This window comes from Dendrobates tinctorius, unplaced genomic scaffold (assembly GCF_039654945.1).
Source record: "Dendrobates tinctorius isolate UK_male_01 unplaced genomic scaffold, ASM3965494v1 ptg000027l, whole genome shotgun sequence".
NCBI lineage: Eukaryota > Metazoa > Chordata > Amphibia > Anura > Dendrobatidae > Dendrobates > Dendrobates tinctorius.
Window position 1 is genome coordinate 13,640,832 of NW_027361695.1, and position 20,198 is coordinate 13,661,029.

The following is a 20,198-nucleotide window of genomic DNA, read 5'->3' on the forward strand; positions in this document are numbered from 1 at the left end:
CAGTAGATAACATAGGATCCACCATTCACAATAGGTGATGTCACAGCTCACTTCCTCCCCCTCCTGTACAATGATAGTTGACACCTCTATATACAGTAGATAAACAGGATCCACCATTCACAATAGGTGATGTCACAGCACACCTCCTCCCCCTCCTGTACAATGATAGATGACACCTCTATATACAGTAGATAAACAGGATCCACCATTCACAAAAGGTGATGTCACAGCTCACCTCCTCCTCCTGTAGAAAGACTGATAACTCTATATACACTAAATAACAGTATTCACCATTCACAATAGATGTCACAGCTCGCCTCCTCCCACTTCTATACAATAATTGATAACACCTCTATATACAGCAGATAACACAGGATCCACCATTCACAATAGGTGATGTCACAGCTCACCTCCTCCTCCTCCTGTACAATGACTGATAACACCTCTATATACAGTAGATAACACATGATCCACCATTCACAATAGGCAATCTCACAACTCACTTCCTCCACCTACCAGCACAATGCCCTCTGCACATATGCAGAGCATGACCAGAACACTCTCCCACAGATGTCTATAACCACCTCCTGTTCACCATTTCCTATAGTCCAAGTGGCTGCTGCTGTCCCATCTCCAAGATCCTATCCCAATAAGTAGTAGGTGTAATAATAATAATATTAGCAAATACCTCCAATTAGAAATGGAGTATAGTTCTTCTGATTAATGTATCTTTCCTCGTGTGCAGGCACTGCAGGACCAGGTTTATGAAGAATTGCTCCTATCAAACCAATCTAATCAGTTTTTATGAAGAGGTAATCTATAGACTGGACCAAGGTGAGCCATTGGATGTGGTACATCTTGATGTTTCCACAGCATTTGATACCGTGCCACACAAGAGGTTGGTACACAAAATGAGAATGCAGGGTCTGGGGGAAAATGTGTGTAAATGGGTAAGTAACTGGCTTAGTGATAGAAAGCAGAGGGTGGTTATAAATGGTATATTCTCTAAATGGGTCGCTGTGACCAGTGGGGACCGCAGGGGTCGGTGTTGGGACCTCTTCTCTTCAACACATTTATTAACGATCTGGTAGAAGGTTTACACAGTAAAATATCGATATTTGCAGATGATACAAAACTATGTAAAGCAGTCAATACAAGAGAAGATAGTATTCTGCTACAGATGGATCTGGAAAAGTTGGGAACTTGGGCCGAAAGGTGGCAGATGCAGTTTAGCAATGATAAATGTAAGGTTATACACATGGGAAGAAGGAATCAGTATCACCATTACACACTGAACGGGAAACCACTGGGAAAATCTGACATGGAGAAGGACTTGGGCATCCTAGTTAATGATAAACTTACCTGGAGCAGCCAGTGCCAGGCAGCAGCTGCCAAGGCAAACAGGATCATGGGGTGCATTAAAAGAGGTCTGGATACACATGATGAGAGCATTATACTGTCTCTGTACAAATCTCTGGTTAGACCGCACATGGAGTACTGTGTACAGTTTTGGACACCGGTGCTCAGGAAGGATATAATGGAACTAGAGCGGGTACAAAGGAGGGCAATAAAATTAATAAAGGGGATGGGGGAACTACAATACCCAGAGAGATTAGCAAAATTAGGATTATTTAGTCTAGAAAAAAGATGACTGAGGGGCGATCTAATAACCATGTATAAGTATATAAGGGGACAATACAAATCTCTCTCCGAGGATCTGTTTATACCAAGGAAGGTGACGGTCACAAGGGGGCATTCTCTGCGTCTGGAGGAGAGATGGTTTTTCCACCAACACAGAAGAGGATTCTTTACTGTTAGGGCAGTGAGAATCTGGAATTCCCGCCTGAGGAGGTGGTGATGGCGAACTCAGTCGAGGGGTTCAAGAGAGGCCTGGCTGTCTTCCTGGAGCGTAAGAATATTGTATCTTACAGTTATTAGGTTCTTTATAAGGACGTAGATCTGGGGATTTATTCTGATGGAAATATAGGCTGAACTGGAAGGACAAATGTCTTTTCGGCCTTGCTAACTAGGCTACCTTAGGTATCCATGGTTACGATCACTGATATGACAACAGTTAGCAAGTTGCTACTGGTCATAACCATGGATATGTAAGGTTCTGCAATGGCTGTACATGAGGAAAGAGACATAGCCAATCAGAAAAACTATACTACATTTTTAATCGGAGGTATTTGCTAATATTATTACACCTACTACATATCTGGATAGGATCTTGGAGATAGGAATACCCATTTAATCATCAAAATATAGAAAAAATTTACCAAAAATGAAAACATTTGAAAATAAGACTACACCAGATGCTAAAAATGTGTCATGTATAAGTGATACTTTCCCTTGAGGTAATGGCATATCAAGGGGGGGGGGCTCTACTACAGATTCTACATCCCAGTCCAAGATCTTAACGTTACACCTGTAGCCATAAGTGATACAACATTAGTCATTGCTTTGGCACCTACATAGCCAGCAAGACCCATCTTCCCATTTCCAAAATGGGCTGCCAAGACCAGTGGACAAAGTAATTCTCCACCTACAAAGTGTACTATAGGGTAAGGTAATATAACATATACCCCACATTTACCCTAGAACATAAGGGTAATAAATAAATTAACAAAAATATAAAAGGCAATCCCGTTTTTCAAAAGCTGAAATCAAAGATCTAAGAAGTTTTCAGAAACTGCATTTTTCTCTCAAATATTGTTCACAAGTTTGTAAATCTGTGTTAGCGAGATCTTCTCCTTTGCCTTGATAATCCGTTCACCTCACAGGTGTGACAGATCCAGATGCTGTTGACATGCCACGCCGGTGGTGAGGTGGATGGATTATCTTGGCAAAGGAGAAGATCTCGCTAACACAGATTTACACAAATTTAAGATCTCGCTTACACAGATTTACACAAATTTAAGATCTCGCTAATACAGATTTACACAAATTTAAGATCTCACTAACACAGATTTACACAAATTTAAGATCTCGCTAATACAGATTTAAACAAATTTGTGAATATAATTGAGAGAAAAAGGACGTTTCTGATAAAGTCTTAGATCTTGGAGTCCACCTTATGAAAAAAGGGAGCAAACACAGTGATATATATATATATATATATATATATATATATATATATATATAATTTTTTTTTTTTCCAGTATATATATTACTGCCAAGAATCCCTATAAATGACAATGTTGTACTTAAGAGCACAAGTCAGGTGGGTACATCTATAATCTCTTTTTGATGGCCAAAGTCAATGACGCAAAGGGCGATTGTGTGGGATGTCTTCATTCATCGTTCCTTTCAAAGAATTAAAATCATGTCCCCTCTAATCTTCAACACAGGAGAACATCTTCCATTCATTCATTATTATACAGAAAGAAGAGTTAAGCAAAGTGTGTGGGACACAATCCGCCACCGCTAACAGCAACACTGTTCCCTAGGAGCCCGTCCCCGGTAATAGCCGGCGGCTCGCTTCTTCAATAGCTGCCTCCGTCGCTACAATGTATATTCTATCTACATGAAAGCACATAATGCGAAATTCTAAAGAATCCAATACAACACTTCAAGGAAGATCACCGCATTGTGCTCCAGTCTGGTGAATTATAACCAAGGCAGAATGTGAAGTCAAGGAGTCCCGCCAGCTCACTCATTGCCATCTTCACGCTCTTCGGTTACATCTTGCAATACAATATGTGTTTACTTTAATAATCTACTCTTGTCTGGGTCCTATCCATTCCCCGATGTAGTGCAGCAAGTACCGAGAAGAGAACATTTTAACTTATCCCACAAATAGATTGGAGGGGGAGCACAAAGGCGAGCTCCCCATACATCCAAACCCTCCAGTCTTATGTCTTGATCCTCTTCTTTTTTTTTTTTTTCATTTCTATATCAATTGCCCAAACACAAAAGCAGAACTTCACTCTTCTAGTCTAAACTATTTGTAGTAACTGCTTTGATTTCCGCTGCACTGCGGGTCATCCCAAGGTGATGGAAACCAAACTCGCTCCCTTGGAAACTACACAAATATATAGGACTAAGGAGAAAATAGATCAGAGAAATAACAAGGCGATGGAATTAAATCATAAAGTTGGAGAAGCGGCTGCTTCGTATTCTACAAGTCAGTAATGCCATCCACAATATTAACAATAGCAGATTCAATATCGGAATTGCTGTTATAATTTTAGGAGCGTAATAAAAAAAAATAAAATTATGCAAATTGTCTCTTCAGAGAGGAAGAGGACTAGAACTCTAGTGCCACCTATTGGAAGTAACGATCCTAAAAGTCAATGTCGACCTTTTAACGAGCCTTGTTACATGACTTAGGATAAAAGCCAAGCCAGAATCTCAATTTGCAGTCACTGTGTTTCGGGGTACTGCCCCTCATCAGTGCAAAGTGGGAGATCTGGTTTGGCTGTGAGAGAGGCGTCTGACCGATATCCAAGAAGTATCATTTCTCCTAGCAGAGAATGACATGCTAAGCATGTCGAGATGAGGAGACTTAAAGCCGCAATGCTCCTCTGGGAAATATGCTAATTATGCAAATTGTCTCTTCAGAGAGGAAGGTTTTTATCCTAAGTCATGTAACAAGGCACGTTAACGGGTCGACATTGACTTTTAGGATTGCTACTTCCAATAGGTGGCACTAGAGTTCTAGTCCTCTTCCTCTCTGAAGAGACAATTTGCATAATTGGCATATTTCCCAGAGGAGCATTGCGGCTTTAAGTCTCCTCATCTCTACATGCTTAGCATGTCATTCTCCGCAAGGAGAAATGATACTTCTTGAAAAAAAAATTTAAAAAAATGCTATGATAGCCCCTATATAATAAAGAGATATATTAGACTCCAAGCGACCAGTTAGTTTTTGAAGTTGAGGTGCTGCTCAAAGGCACCCAATACTCGAGGGCTAGGGACAAAAACTTGCCCATCTGGTACAACATCACTGATTAATGAAAAAGTTAGTGATAAAAAGAAGTCCAGACACAAAGGGCATTGCAGCTTGGTGTTAACAAGGCCATGAGCTAAAAAAAAAAAAAAAACACCTGTTAAAATTCCCATGCATCACTTCCATAACTGAAAGAATCTACATATGGGCACAATGAGCATCAAAACCTGACCACAGCAGAATAGAAGGTGGGATGGCACAAAAATACGCCAATAAGAAACAGTAAAACCAATTAGATCATTAATTGCGTGGATTTATTGATGCAAAAAAAAGTTGAAACCTAACAAAGTACAAAATGGAAGACGTCCAAAGGAGCAAAAAGTCACCCAAAAAAAAAAAATCATAAAGAGAAGAAAAAAATTCAAACTGACAAAGTGTCCATAAAAGGAAAAATAGTGAAATATTAAATATAATTCAGTACATAAACACATAAATCCAGTAACTAAAGAGAATATGCACATATAATTGAGATATATGATTATAGGCAAATCATATATAATGTACGACTATGAGTCGAAATAAAGTGCAAGTGCAAAGCCGCAAGGGTGATATACGGTAATTCACAAATCGCGCTAATTCATTAAGTCCCTTATATAGATAGAAAAGCTGTAAAATTAATCAAAACTGTTGATTCAGACCTGTGATCATAATATTATCATGGAAAAGTAACCCATTAATAAGTAGTAAAACAAATACACTTATGTATAATATTACCAACCAAAGGGATACAGTTTATTTGGACATAGAGGACAATCGCAAAGAGATATATAAAATATATAGAAAAAACAGCAAAAAAAGGGAGTCCAAAACAAATTTAGCAAATTTGTAAACAATTTTATTCAAGTATATCAGGATAATCAAAAAAGGGGGGGAAGTGAGACAATGATGACCATAAAAGGTACACGGGCAAAAACAATAGGGCACACAATGGTGTCTGGACATGGGAATGTACATACCGTATATACTCGAGTATAAGTCGATCCGAGTATAAGTCGACCCCCCTAAATTTGCCTCAAAAACCTGGGAAAATGTATTGACTCGAGTATAAGTCTAGGGTGCGAATTGCCAAAGATACTGATAAATTTAATGCTGCACAACATACAGTATGCCCCCAAAATGCTGCACAGTGAATGCTGGCCCAAATAACGCTGCACAACATATGCCCCCATAAATGCTGCACAGTGAATGGTGGCCCAAATACCGTAATGCTGCCCCCAAAGTGATAGGATTACTGGTAATCCTATCATGTTGCTGCCGCTGCCCCTGCTGGAATTTAAAAAAAAAACAAAACAAAAAAAAAAAACACTATATACTCACCTACGTTGATGACAGCTGCTCCTGAGCGTCGCCGGCTCTTCAGTGACTCAGGCAGAGGGCGCGTGCTTTCCACGTCATCGCTCCCCCTGCACGTCACTGCCGGAGGACGTGAGAGAGCGGCGCGCAGAGACTTTGAAAGCCGCCGCGGCCCTATCATCACCCGCCGCCGCCAGGACGCTGCAGGGGACCGCAGACGAACACCGGGGACCGCGGAGACAACTGGGACCGCAGAGATGACGGGGACCAGGTAAGTTGGCACTGTGACCCGAAGTCGAGGGGGGTCTTTTTCAGCCCCAAAAGGGGGCTGAAAAACTCGACTTATACTCGAGTATATATGGTAATATTGCAAGTATATACCTTGATGAAGGCCATCTAGCCAAAACGTGCGTTGGGGAGGGCTCACTTGGGTGGACTCATTTCACTGACCAGTCTGAAGGTAATATGATGTTGTGTGAATATTTTGAGTTTACCTCATTTTTAGCACTTACCATGAGTGGTGGCTGGTTTCACAGCCTATGGTAGTGCTGTCTAGCTTTGATTAAGGGTCACTGTGACTGGTTATTTTTTACATATGGGATTATGGTGTATATTTCAACTTTGTATGATTTACTTGCAATATTATGTACATTCCCATGTCCAGACACCATTGTGTGCCCTATTGTTTTTGCCCATGTACCTTTTATGGTCATCATTGTCTCACTTCCCCCCCCTTTTTTTGATTATCCTGATATACTTGAATAAAATTATTTACAAATTTGCTAAATTTGTATTGGACTCCCTTTTTTCGCTGTTTTTTCTATATATTTTATAGACCTGTGCTCATGTTGAATGGTGACTTCCTGCTTCCCTGCCATGCACCCCAACGCACGTTTCGCAAGTTGATTCCTCAGGGACCACAGCACAATATAAAGGTGGTGGCCTGGATTAACAATTTACATTTTTCTTTTATTCCATATGTATGAGTTTAACTGCATCTTTTACTTGATAGAATAGATGGCACCATGCTGCACTATAGGAAAAAGTCAATCCGTGTGATGCTCTGGGTAATGTTTTCCTGGGAAACATTGGGTCTTGGCTTTTATTTGGAGCTTAGTTTTCATGTTCTATCTACCAGAACATTATGTAGACCAAGAATCCCCCCACTTTCCTTCTCTTTAATATGCCTCTATACTCCCTAATGGCAGTATCTTTTTCAGTAGGAAAGTGCTAATGCAAATTTTGTAAACCTAAGAAAATCCTTTACAAATTGGTGCTGTCTAATTTCTACATGAATTGCCCCTGTATCATATTTTGATGCCCCCTTCTTCTGTATGAGAGACTAACATGTAATAAATGATACAGATGGTCACAAGTGTTTGGCATTTGGGATATTTCCAATAAAATGATCAAGGTGCCGTGCAGGCATATAAAACGGAAGCAAATAGAGGTCTATAGGCTCATGACAAAATGGGAATTTTTTCGTTTTTGCCAATATTAAGACTTTCACAAATTCAATTTTAGATTTGCCTTTTACGTCCAGCACTCTCATAGGAATTGGCATAACGTTGGTCAATATGGTCTCCAGCAAGGCATAGAAACCTGATTAAATGTACTGGGCAAATGTCCTACATTCTCGAACATTACAGTCAATTTTTAGAAATTGCAAAATATGACTCCGCTGTGCTTATTTTAGACTGAAAAAAAAAAAACGGAAAAGTTGGATGAAGACAGGAAATGTTGTCAACTCTTTGTTGCTCTACGGAAAGTTGAGGGATGATTCCGTCGACTCCTCTGGGACTTTTGCAGTCAATCGAATTCCAAACGGCCTGCCAAAATTTCACTGAATTACCTCTTTAATCTTTCCATGGCACTACAAACTAAACTGTAAGTGTTTGGACAAGGTCTCGTGGAAGCTGCCAAATCGTTGCATAAACAGGGATACTTCGTAATAAATAGGTCTCTGAAAATTATTACATCAAAATGGAAAGTGGTTGGGGCTTCACTACGCCGATATGTTCCCATCCAGTGCAGAAGAGACATTTTGAAATGCCATTTTAAAAATTATTTCATGAAGATAAGTCCTAACTAAAAATTCCTAAAAAAAAACAACATTCATATTCGGAGCATGCAAATATATTACAAGTTCAGCAGAGATTTCTCTATTTTATGCCTGAGGCATATTATTCGAACAGAAAAATTCTCCAGAAAGATTTGTAAGCCTATTTTTCACTTCGTACCATTCACAGATGCAACATTATATGACTTAGAAAGTAGGACAATTAATCCTAAATGTTATGTGTGTTAATCCGCAAGTTTCAGATTTTCAATCCCGAGACTAGAGACACCCATTCTACTGAACCAACACCACAAGTTTTAACCTTGCCTCGAAAAAGAGTTCCTGACACTTTGAATCTTGGAACAGATTAGGGGCCTTTACATGAACCTTAATCTATGAGATACAGATACAAGAATTCATCTAAATGTGTCCCAGAATCTCATACACAGTCACCTGCTTCCACCAAAACTGACCTTTTTCTATAGTCTATGACCACGTTAAAGCAGTAGGAGACCTCCCCCACTGGTCAGTCTGTAATAGAAACCACAAGACACTAAGCCCACCTCTATTAAGTTCAGCCCATGAGCAACCTTAAAGCAATAACTGTAGAGCTCGTGACAAAATGATCCCATGAGAACCTGTAGCCAAGCGTTAATTTTTACTTTATCATTCATTTCTAGGTTTCAAGTTCCTTAATTGAAAACACATACATAAATGTATATATCAATGTCCAAAGCGCAAGGAGAAGATTTTTGCAAGCCAAAAAAAAAAACAAAAAACCTACATACGTCATAGAAATATTTCCATTGTAACTTTTCTGCACTATTCCGGTTGCTGCCATTTAATTATTTCACCTTTGATCAATCCATCGATCTTGGTGTAAAGGCATCAGAAGGGTTATTACTTCAGACCAGATCGGAAAACTGCTTTGGGTTAATTTAACAAAAAAACAAAAGAAAAAAAGAAAAAAAAAAAAAAAAAAAAAAAAAGGCCAACAGCCTTTTGCATCCCAAATTCGACCAATTTAAAATTTCATGACCACGGCTGAGGAAAAAGAAAGCCAAAACTAATACAAGAGATTTTCACAGCTGCCAAACTCTACTTTGCCATACACAGATGATATGTAAAATTAATGCATAGGTGCTATGAGTTTGATATGTAACATGAAAGTCTCGGCCTGACTTCAGAGTTTTCTAGTAAATCATTATTAACTGGGCATAAAAAATCCAGGTGGTCCACTCCTTATCTTGGTTTCTGTCTTCAGACTTGTTAGGTTTGGAAGAAGAAACAGGGGCTGGAAAGTTCAGGGAAGACCGTGCACTGCCTTCAGGAGGTAGCGGCTGAAAATGTGCTACATAAACTCCTGAAAACTGCAGAGATACAGGATAATAATAAAAAAAAAAAAAAGCGTGACTCTTTCCAAAAATGGCACACCTGTCGAGAGGTTGCGTAATCTTCTTGCTCATCCAGGCTCTTATGGAGAACAGACATGCACTACTCAAAGGTCATGGAATTTTGGAAATCACAGTATAGATCAAGTTAATGATATGTAAATGAAGGGGGAAAAAAATGGAATTTTTTTTTTTTTTTTTTAAACATCTCGATTTATTCAATATCCAGTATGAGCACCACATGCAGTAATCCCCGCACTTACAGACCTTGGCATGTTACGTTATTACTGCTTGTCTGAGAAAAGTTGTGCAAGTGAGAACACTTTGCAAAATCATCAAGATCCACTGCCGGCAGCTCCTTTGCAATAACCAACTAATGACATCCCAGATAAGCTCAAAAGGGAGACAAGTCAGGAGACCCTGCGGGCCATTGTAGCACATATAGACTATGCAGGCTGCTCATGGTAGCAAGTAAAAAAGCAAAGTGTTGTAAAAGGTCTCCTGGGACAAACTGCAGAAATGGCTCTACCACTTGTTCCACCACCAAATTAATGTAATGCAGAGTTGCTCGTGCACCTGGAATGGAAGGGTCCGGCTAGCGTCCATTATGCCACACCTAGGGACCGGTGTGAGATTCCCACATGAAAGCCTCTTCATGACCTCACATCACTGCTCTGAAAAGCACATATGGAGCAGAACATGACCTCAATGGAGGTTGGAAATTAGGTCTATTCTCCATCAATGAGTTCAGAAGATTGGTATTGTAATGTCATGAAGAGGCCTTCACGAGGGAACATCACAATGGTCCTACTTCTGGGATTATGGAGTGCAGTAGCATTATGTAAGGCAGTTGAACCTCTCTAGTCTTCATTTCAGGTACACCAACAGCTCGACGTAACATTGTTTTGTTTGTGTGGCCAGTGGTACAACAAATCTATGCAACAATTGAGTATTTCCACTTTTTAAGGGTCACCAAAGAAAAGCCTACTAACCATCCTCAAACACCACTAGGAAAAATTGATCCACCAAGATGGGGTCTGAAGGAGAGGAGCATACCTTCAAATGGGCATCTGTAACTGAAATCTCTCACACATTTCAAGACACAAAGGGTCAGCCATCGACCCAAAGGGATACGTTTCGTAAAAACCATTTCATGAAAGATTCCCTACACCAGCTGGATTTCTGCAAGTAGAACCTTCACCCCTAGAAAGAACCAGAGTCCTTGATTGATTGTCCACCGCCCCTCACTAGGAATAATGTGATATCCATTGTTCCTGGGGTGTTCTTTTGACATTCATTAATAAAAATACCAAATTAATTCTTAATAACCTTGAAACAAATGTATCCAACAGCAGCGTTCCGGATACTCGTCCGGGCCGATCCTAACAAACTGCTTATTTTTAATCGAGAGATAGAAATCTCGTCAAATAATGTTCTGCAAACTTAAAATGATTTCCACAAATGGACAGCTTTGATTTATGATTATCACCACAACACCAAGACAAATAATTTATGGAGGAACAGAATATTCTAAGAGGAGAATTTTCAGAACATACACAAGATAAATAGCAGGATGGAAACATCAGCACTCTGTGCCGCGGTGCTAATATGGATGATGTATAGGAACTTGTAATGATTTATAACTTATGTATCCCGGAGCCGTGACTGAAAAGAAACAAATTGCTTACTGTTAGCACAAATCCATTTTCAGGTAAAATATGGGCTTGAACCTTGCTAATCAAATAATGGCCGTTGTGCCTATGCAGCGCTTATATACGAGCTGCGGGTCATCGAAGAAGGGATGAAACATCACTGGATACAAGTCTTTATGGATGTCTACAATTGAGTAGTTTCTACTTTCAGAATATTAAATTCACCAGGGAAATGGCTTAAACGGCACTTTCACTAGCGAGTTACTATACGAACCTTTCCTTTCAGCAGAAAGAAGGCATCGATCCGTACAGGGAACAAGCCGAAACTTACAGCAATGGATATATCTACATCTCTCTCTCTCTCTCTATATATATATATATATATATATATATATATATATATATATATATATATATATATGTGTGTACCATATAGTACGCAGTGAGGGGGATCATATGGAAGGGTCAATATGTGTCCCTCAGGATGCAGACGGAGTCCTATTAAACCCGCTGGAGTGACTGGTGTTCACAGCAGGACGCCTGTGAGTCACAAGGAAAAATAAAAGAAAAAATAGATTGGGTCCAAGTAGTGACTCAATGTGTTTTTGCTAAATATCTGACTAAGGGTACCGTTACACCTAGCGATGCACCAGCGATCCCGACTAGCGATATGACGCGGTCAGGATCGCTGGTGCATCGCTAGGTGGTCGCTAGTGAGCTGCCACACAGGCAGATCTCACCAGCGACATAGCAGGGGTCGGGGGTCGCTACTTACCTGTCAGACGCGGCGATCCTGCGTCCTCCCGCCCGGCGCCACAGGAAGCCCAGCAGGAAGTGGCCGACAAGGAATGGTCCAGGAGCTTCTCGCGCGACTAGCGATAACCAGCAGGGGAGCCGGTCGGAGGTAAGTACCACATGTAGCGATATCGCTAGAAATATCGCTGCTACGTCACAAAATCGGGACTTTACAGCGATATCGCTAGCGATATCGCAGTGTGTAACGGGGACTTAAGGGTTTTTATTGTTTAGAGGGACTTGCAGGTTTGGTAGTGGGGCGTATCCCTCTCTCCACTCCAGGGGTTTTGGAAGTGGCTCTATGGCCATGATTCCATTTAAATCTGTCAGTTTTACCTTGGGTGGGTCAGTTCGGAGTTTGCAGGCTGCAGAGCAGGAGGCTCTGTACTGTACAACCCAGGTCTGTGTAGACCTAACACAGAGCAAGGGACTTCCAGGCGGCTGATGCACCCAAAAGGCACGGTGTTGCCATTGTCCACGGCAACAGGTTTTGAGTTCTGGACTATGTTTGTGGACACTCCGCTGCGATCTGGAGGATATCACTCCTATGTGTGAGTTTTGAAAACGAAGACTCCATTTATGTTGAACTTTCTGTGGTCACTGCCTATCTGTCGCACTGCACCAACCAAACTGCAATACAATATATATATTGACATATATAAATATACACAGATATATACACACACATGAACATACACACACGCACTATATAAAGAAACATACATACACACAAATTAACATAAAGTTTAGTGTATATACATATATATATATATATATATATATATATATATATATATATATATATATATATATATATATATATATATATATATATATATATATATACACACATACATACACACACACATACATATACATACACACACATATATACACAATAAATTATATAAATATATATATATGAATAAATATTAGATCCGGGGAGGCTGGTATACTTACCTTTAAAATTATCATACAACCATTCTGACATTTAGAGTTTAAATGTTATCTCCACCCACGGAGTCTGGTTCACAGCTCCTCAGTCCCTGCTCCAGGCTGCTGAAATCTCACACTACTCAGGACATACTGCAGCTGTCAGGCTGGATGGATGGAGACTGATAACACTTTGGCTCATAAGCTAGCTCACCTCAAGAATGTTAATCTTAATATCAGGATTATACAGCCAATCTGACATGAATTCCTTCATAGTAAGGACATCAGACTCATCTGGTCTATAGATTTATTTACTAATTGAGGCAGTTTATAATGCAAGATCAGGTGATGAATCAGCTTTAATTTAAAAACCAATTACATACAATTGTGTCAAAAATGATTTACATTTTTTAATTTATCAAATCTTTTTATATTATGATCCAGCTACACAATGTTATCATCAACTAAACTTATGAAATTGTTTGCATGAATGTTTTTTTTTTTTTTTTTTTTTTTAAAGTTTGAGGTAAATGAGAAGCGACACGATTCACTGACAATAACAAACATAAAAATGCCTGTCATTTACCAAACACTAACAAGCAAACACGAATTAATGGCTCAAGATTACTTTCTTTTATAGCTAGTTGAACAACAACAAAAAAGCGTGAGCGCAGTCATAAAAATATAATAAAAGCAAAAACTGGAAAACAAAAACAGTAAAAGATGAAGAACATGTTCTTGTTCACTTAAAAGAAAAAGCATAAAATAAATGTGTCAATATTATCAGTAACTCAGACACTGGCCTCATGCAATGCAGCAAAGTGACCACGAGTTTTCCGTCTTTGTTCATAAGGGGCGCTTCACCATGAAGACAGTTATCCTAATCCATGGAGTGTTAACCATGCCAAAAATGTTGGTCAAGCTGTAGATCCGCTATAGAAACGCAGTAATGCTAACCTACAAACTTTGTAACCTGGGCAATTAAAATTGAAAAATATTTTCTAGATTTGATTTTTTTATGTTGAGTTTTCTTCAAAATGACCAGCGCCCTCAACCCCAGACGACCGGCGCCCTCAACCCCAGACGACCGGCGCCCTCACTCAAACTATTTATATTAAACATAGGTACTCCTTCGTAAACCATTTAACCAATGTCAAACAATATAAAAACATTAGCACTTTCATGCATATGAATATATGTTGTAACTCTACATCGTCAAGAAACGGAACATTAATAACATAAAAATATAGGACCACTTACCATGATGGACAACGCCCTTCAATCCATGAATAATTGGATCCAGAGCAGGATTGTTTTTCTGCGTGGCCTAAAAGAAAATAAAAAGCAAAGGAAAGAAAATATTAAAAAGGACAAAAGTTATAACTTTGTGATTGTCATATATTTGTATCTCCTAGAAATATGTTGATTCTGGTTTGACAAAAACACATAATTCGACCCATCTGTCGAAAATGTTTCTTTATGGTCCATAATATCTAATGTCATTTTTTTAGACCATATTTTACGGTTGACAAGCTGGAAAGTCCAAATTTTGCTTAGATTTAGAATTCTTTACATACAGTATTTTTATTTAGTTTTTGGTACATTGGGCCAATCCTATTTTTCCTGTATGTTAGTAGAAGCATAAACCTTTCATACCAGCGAATAAGTGTTCATAAAAATACTCAATCCCAACTGCGGCTATATGAGCAATCGTTCTTCCGGTTATAGTTTTTGTCATCCCGTGGGAATGGACCAGTGATGAAAGAATTAATCAATTTTTGTCAATGGGTCAAAAACGGCCAATCTCAATGCGTTAACTCTTGACAACTCTGCACCAGTGCAAGGTTTCAATCTCAACTTGGCTGCAGTCTACCAAGTGAAAGGAGTACAGAACAGCGCAATGAGTAATGGAGATAATATGACGGAGATGAACTTCAAAAAAAAAAGGTAAATTTAACGATACACTCCAGATAGGTTACTTGTCCGGTGGCACAGTAACTTACTACGGAATGGTGTTGCCCAATTACAATTTTCAACACAAGGTGACAGTCCTAGCCTTCCAACAGCTGGAAAGCCTCATGTTGAAGACCACTGCTACCAATACCTGACCATGAATCGCTAAATACCCAGGCAAAAAAAAAAAACCCTCTAAACCATCTGCAAACAAAAAATTTTGCTTATGGGAAAAACCCAAAGTATTAAAAAAAAAAAAATATATATGTTCTTAACATCTGAATAAGCCGAAGGCCATGGGAGGAGATGGCTTTGCCGATAAGGTCAAAAACAGACTTGGATGTTATAGAGTCTAAAATTCTGACAAAGTGTTTCAAAACTACTTTAGCCACTCGGGAAACTCATTGTGAACCTTACAGAACTGTTGGAAATCTTTCCGCTCATGAACACCAAAGTCTTGGTTGATTTAGAACAGTTTTTCCATAAAAACACCGTTGTGAGCACAGCTACGACGTCTGCCATTATGTGAATCGTGACCGGAGGTTTTTTTTTTTTAGGTTCTCATTAAAAGATATACTGTGTTTGCCACTCTTGGACTTCACAATGCAGCCTCTGCTTCCTCAATAATGTATTAATTTGGGGAAAAAGTGCAGAACTTCAGTTTGTATGGGTTATGTATTATTCTATATATTATGTATAAGAACATCTTGGATATTTTGGGTTGGTTCAGTAACAAAATACTGAAATCTAACTGACAGTTTAGAAGTGTTTTTCATACATTCATGGAGTCGGGTCTATTACAAATGCGTCTTTAGAGTTGTTGACGCATTGTTTACATAGGATTGTGTTCTATATATTTTTGAAATTGCATTCTCATTTTATATATATTACTATACTTTTTTATATGCTCATGACACATTTCACAACCTTATGGCTTGGGCCAATGTTCTTCCTCTACTTTAAAGACCTTAAAGGTTTATTCCCATCTTTAGAATTTATCCCCTAAGAAGTCCCATCACTGGAAGACCCTCTGATCCCAAGAACGGGTCTCTGTAGAGGCCGATCTGAATAGAGTGAGTGGTAGCCGGACAAGCGCACCATCGATTCACCTTATCCAACACTATTTAGTCTGAAATATGCAAATTGGCAAAAACAACAACTGATGAGCAAAGAAACAATTTGTGTTCCTATTCGGCCCCTACAAAAATCCCATCCTTTTCCATCTTTACCTTTCCAAAATTAAACATAACCTATGAACCAAAAAAAGGTATAAATTAAAATAAACCTACAACTCATCCCGACCTAAATTACAAATACATGCAGTTACATTGGTAGAAAGTGTTAAAAGTCACGGCTCTTTGGACACAGTGATAAAAAAAAAAGTCCTCAACGGGTTAAATTATACAGAATCAAATCAAAGAAAAAAATAAGAGGATTAAAAATAGGAAGGAATAAAAATAGTTAGACAACAATTGAGCAAAATAGAAAAAGAAAAAAAAAAAAAGAACCAAAGTTCAGAATGATTGATGGAATGTGTCATTTGCTGAACGGTAAAGTGGGACAGCTGAAATTTTATTTAAAGCAATCTTAGTGCACCGGACCACTTACTCTCCTTTGAGAAAATAATATGATTCCTTCCCGCCGAACAGCGTCTGCTTATTTAAGCAGCAGTGTACAAGATCTTTCAATCCTTACAACCGTTGAGAAAAGAGAAATGACCCACCGGGGGGTAACATTTTATCGGAATGAAGTCTATCTTCTAAAAACGGCTACTGGTTTTAAATGCTTTTTCCTGCAATGAAAGTAATACCTTGGATGCATCAACCTACGTGCGGCTGCGAATGGTCTATTTAATTAGAGACCTTGGTTAAGCAGAAAATAAAAGGGTTTTTTTTTTTTTTCAACTCGCGATGGAGAAAATAGCTTAGTTACTCACCGATAACGGTGTTTCTCGGAACCCATGACAGCACCACGGAGAGAGGGGATCCGCCCTTCAGGGACAGGAACCTACAGATAAAAGGGCGGTACCTCTCCTCCGCCTTCAGTTGGTTACAGAGCATCAGAGGGTCTCCAGGTTAGTTAGACAACAGAAATACACTCGTATATACACACAGCTTACTTATCAAAACACCGTGCCTAAACGGAAACACTCTACTAACAGTAAAAACATGCTCACCATACTCGTGAAGGGGAGGGGAATAAGCGGGTGCTGTCATGGGTTCCGAGAAACACCGTTATCGGTGAGTAACTAAGCTATTCTTTCTCACCCATGACAGCACCACGGAGAGAATTTCAGAGATTTGTAGCTTAGGGAGGGACCACCGCCTGAAGGACCCTTCTCCCGAAGGTCAGGTCAGATGTAGAGGCTAGATCTAATCTATAGTGCCTAAAAAAGGTCAAAGGTGATGACCAGGTGGCCGCCTTACAGATTTGTTCTATTGATACCTCAGATTTTTCAGCCCATGAGGTCGCCATTGCCCTTGTGGAATGAGCTCTCAGCTCCTCTGGGATGGTATTCCCGCTGGATGAATATGCCAGGGCAATCGCATCCCTTATCCACCTTGCCAGGGTACTCTTGGATGCTTTGAGCCCCTTCCGAGGACCCTGGAAACACACAAAGTGAGAGCCTTCCTTCCTTCCTACACTTTTTGGTGGCCTCTAAGTACTGTACTAGGCACCTTTTAACATCTAAAGTGTGGAACTTTTCTTCCCCCTTATTTTTTGGATTTGGGCAGAAGGAAGGAAGGACTACCTCCTGGGACCTGTGAAAATGTGATGACACTTTAGGTAAATAGGCTGGGTCAGGTTTTAGGATGACTATCCTCTAGAATTTTTGTAAAAGGAGGTCCTGCTGACAAGGCTTGAATATCGCTCACTCTTCGGGCTGATGTTAGTGCCACCAGAAGCACAGTTTTAAGAGATAGAATTTTTAGGGGTGCCGAGTGAATTGGTTCAAACGGAGGGCCTGTCAGTGTTGAAAGTACAAGATTCAGGTCCCATGACGGTAATCTTTGACTGACTATTGGCCTAGATCTGGTAGCAGCTTTAATAAACCGTGCTACCCAGGGCTCACCTGCCACATCATGGTTATAGAGGGCGCCTATCTGTACTTTTAATGTGTTGACCTCCAGACCCTGTTCTAGGCCCTTTTGTAGAAATTCTAGGATCTTATCAATCTGAACCCCGTCCTGAACCTTTGCCCTAGAGGTGGATAGAAATTTTTTCCATGTTCTGCCATAAGCTCTCATGGTAACCGGTTTCCTACTTTTTTGTAGTGTAGTTATCAGGTTCTCTGAAAATCCCCTGTCCCTCATCAGTGCCCTTTCAAATTCCATGCTGTTAAATGGAGGTTCGGTGCCTGAGGATGTAGCACTGGGCCCTGCGATAGCAGGTCCGGGAGATCCGGTAGGACCCGTGGGTCGGTTACTGAGAGCATTCTTAGGCAGGAAAAGTAGGTTCTTTTGGGCCAGAAGGGGGCTATAAGTAACATTCTTGCCCTGTCCTCCCCGACTTTCTTTAGGACCGCTGGAATGAGCATGATTGGGGGAAAGGCATAGGTTAGACTCTGTGACCATGGGAGCATAAATGCGTCCAGAGTTAGACGAGTCCCCCTGGGATCTAGGGAGCAGAAGGTGTCTACTTTTTTGTTTTTGAAGTCGGCAAACAGATCTATGTCTGGGGTCCCCACATTTTTACAATCTGCTGAAAAATGGACTGCTTTAGTACCCATTCCCCCTGTCTTAACTGGGTGCGGCTCAAAAAGTCTGCCCTTTCATTCTCTGTACCGCGGATGTGTAGGGCTGTCAGAGATAGCAGGTTTGCCTCCGCCAGTTTGAGGATTTTGGCGGATGTGTCCATTAGGGGTTGGGACCTGGATCCCCCCTGGTGATTTATATAGGCCACTGTGACTCGATTGTCCGAAAGAATGCGGACATGGTAATTCTGGAGTAGGGGTAGGAAGTGTGTTAGGGCATAGCCTACTGCTAGAAGCTCTTTTTGATTTGAGGAGGCTTTTAGTTCTTGATTTCCCCATATGCTCTGAGTCACCTCGTTGTTCATGTGCGCTCCCCATCCTGTGGGACTGGCATTCGTTGTCACTATGTGTGTTATCTTTGATGCCCAGGGGATCCCTTTGGACAGATTCTCCTGGTTTCCCCACCAAGCTAGGGAATGAATAGTGTTTGAATTTAGGGTAATGCAACCCTCTAGGTGTCCCCCTATTACTGCCTGGTTTGCCAATACGTCCCACTGGAGATCTCTTGTGTGTAACTGAGCCCATTGAACTGCTGGCAGGCAGGCGGATAGGGAACCCAACAGTGACATAGCCTTCCTTAGTGTCATGGAGGGATTTTGGATTGCTCTTGCTGTAATTTGAGCGATCTTTTTGTGATCTGGGAGGCGACACTCCTGAATGTTTGAGTCTAGTGTTAGGCCCAAGAATTTTTGTACCCTGCTGGGCTCCAATCTTGATTTTTTTTTAGATTTAGAAGCCAGCCCAGGTCTTGTAGAGTGTTCATCACCCTGTCTCTCTGTTCCCTGCATTTTGAGCCGAGCTGCCTGCTATTAGGAAATCGTCTAGATACGGGATTATTATTATATCTTGTTCCCTTATATGAGCCATCATTTCCGCTACTATTTTGGTGAATACTCGCGGGGCTATCGATATTCCGAACGGCAGGGCTCTGTACTGGAATTTTTTCACCTTGCCCTTTATTGAGACGGCTAACCTTAGATATTTCCTGGAGTCTTTGTGGATAGGGACGTGATAAGCGTCGCTGAGGTCCAACACCATCATGTAGCAGTTTGGGAACAGGACTTTGGTGGTAGATTTGATCGACTCCATTTTGAAGCTCTGATTCTTGACGTATTTGTTTCGCTTTCTCAGATTTATAATTGTACGAAAGGTGCCGTCCGGTTTGGTCACTAGAAAAAGGGGGGAGGGGGGAGTAGAACACTCTGCCCATATCCTGCAGGGGAACCTCCTGGAGGACTCATTTTTTTTACCAGGCCTAGGACCTCGTTTTCTAGCGCTTCCTGTTCTCGCATACTGGATCTCAGCGGCGTTGTTACGTAATTTTTATTTTTTCTATTCTTAGACCCTCCTGGATTAGGTTTATTATCCATGGGTTTGTTGAAATTCTCCTCCAGGCTGGAAGGAAAAAGGATAACCT

General features: G+C 40.4%; 1 protein-coding gene across 2 annotated transcripts in view; it reads right to left on the bottom strand.

Moving 5' to 3' along the window:
• PTPRG (protein tyrosine phosphatase receptor type G) overlaps positions 1 to 20,198 on the bottom strand; it is a 583,893-nt gene that overhangs the window by 196,285 nt on the left and 367,410 nt on the right. For both annotated transcript variants that reach the window (XM_073569806.1, XM_073569808.1), the window contains exon 6: positions 14,335 to 14,401. In XM_073569806.1, coding sequence (XP_073425907.1) covers positions 14,335 to 14,401 — 67 coding nt within the window. The remainder of the gene's footprint in view (positions 1 to 14,334; positions 14,402 to 20,198) is intronic.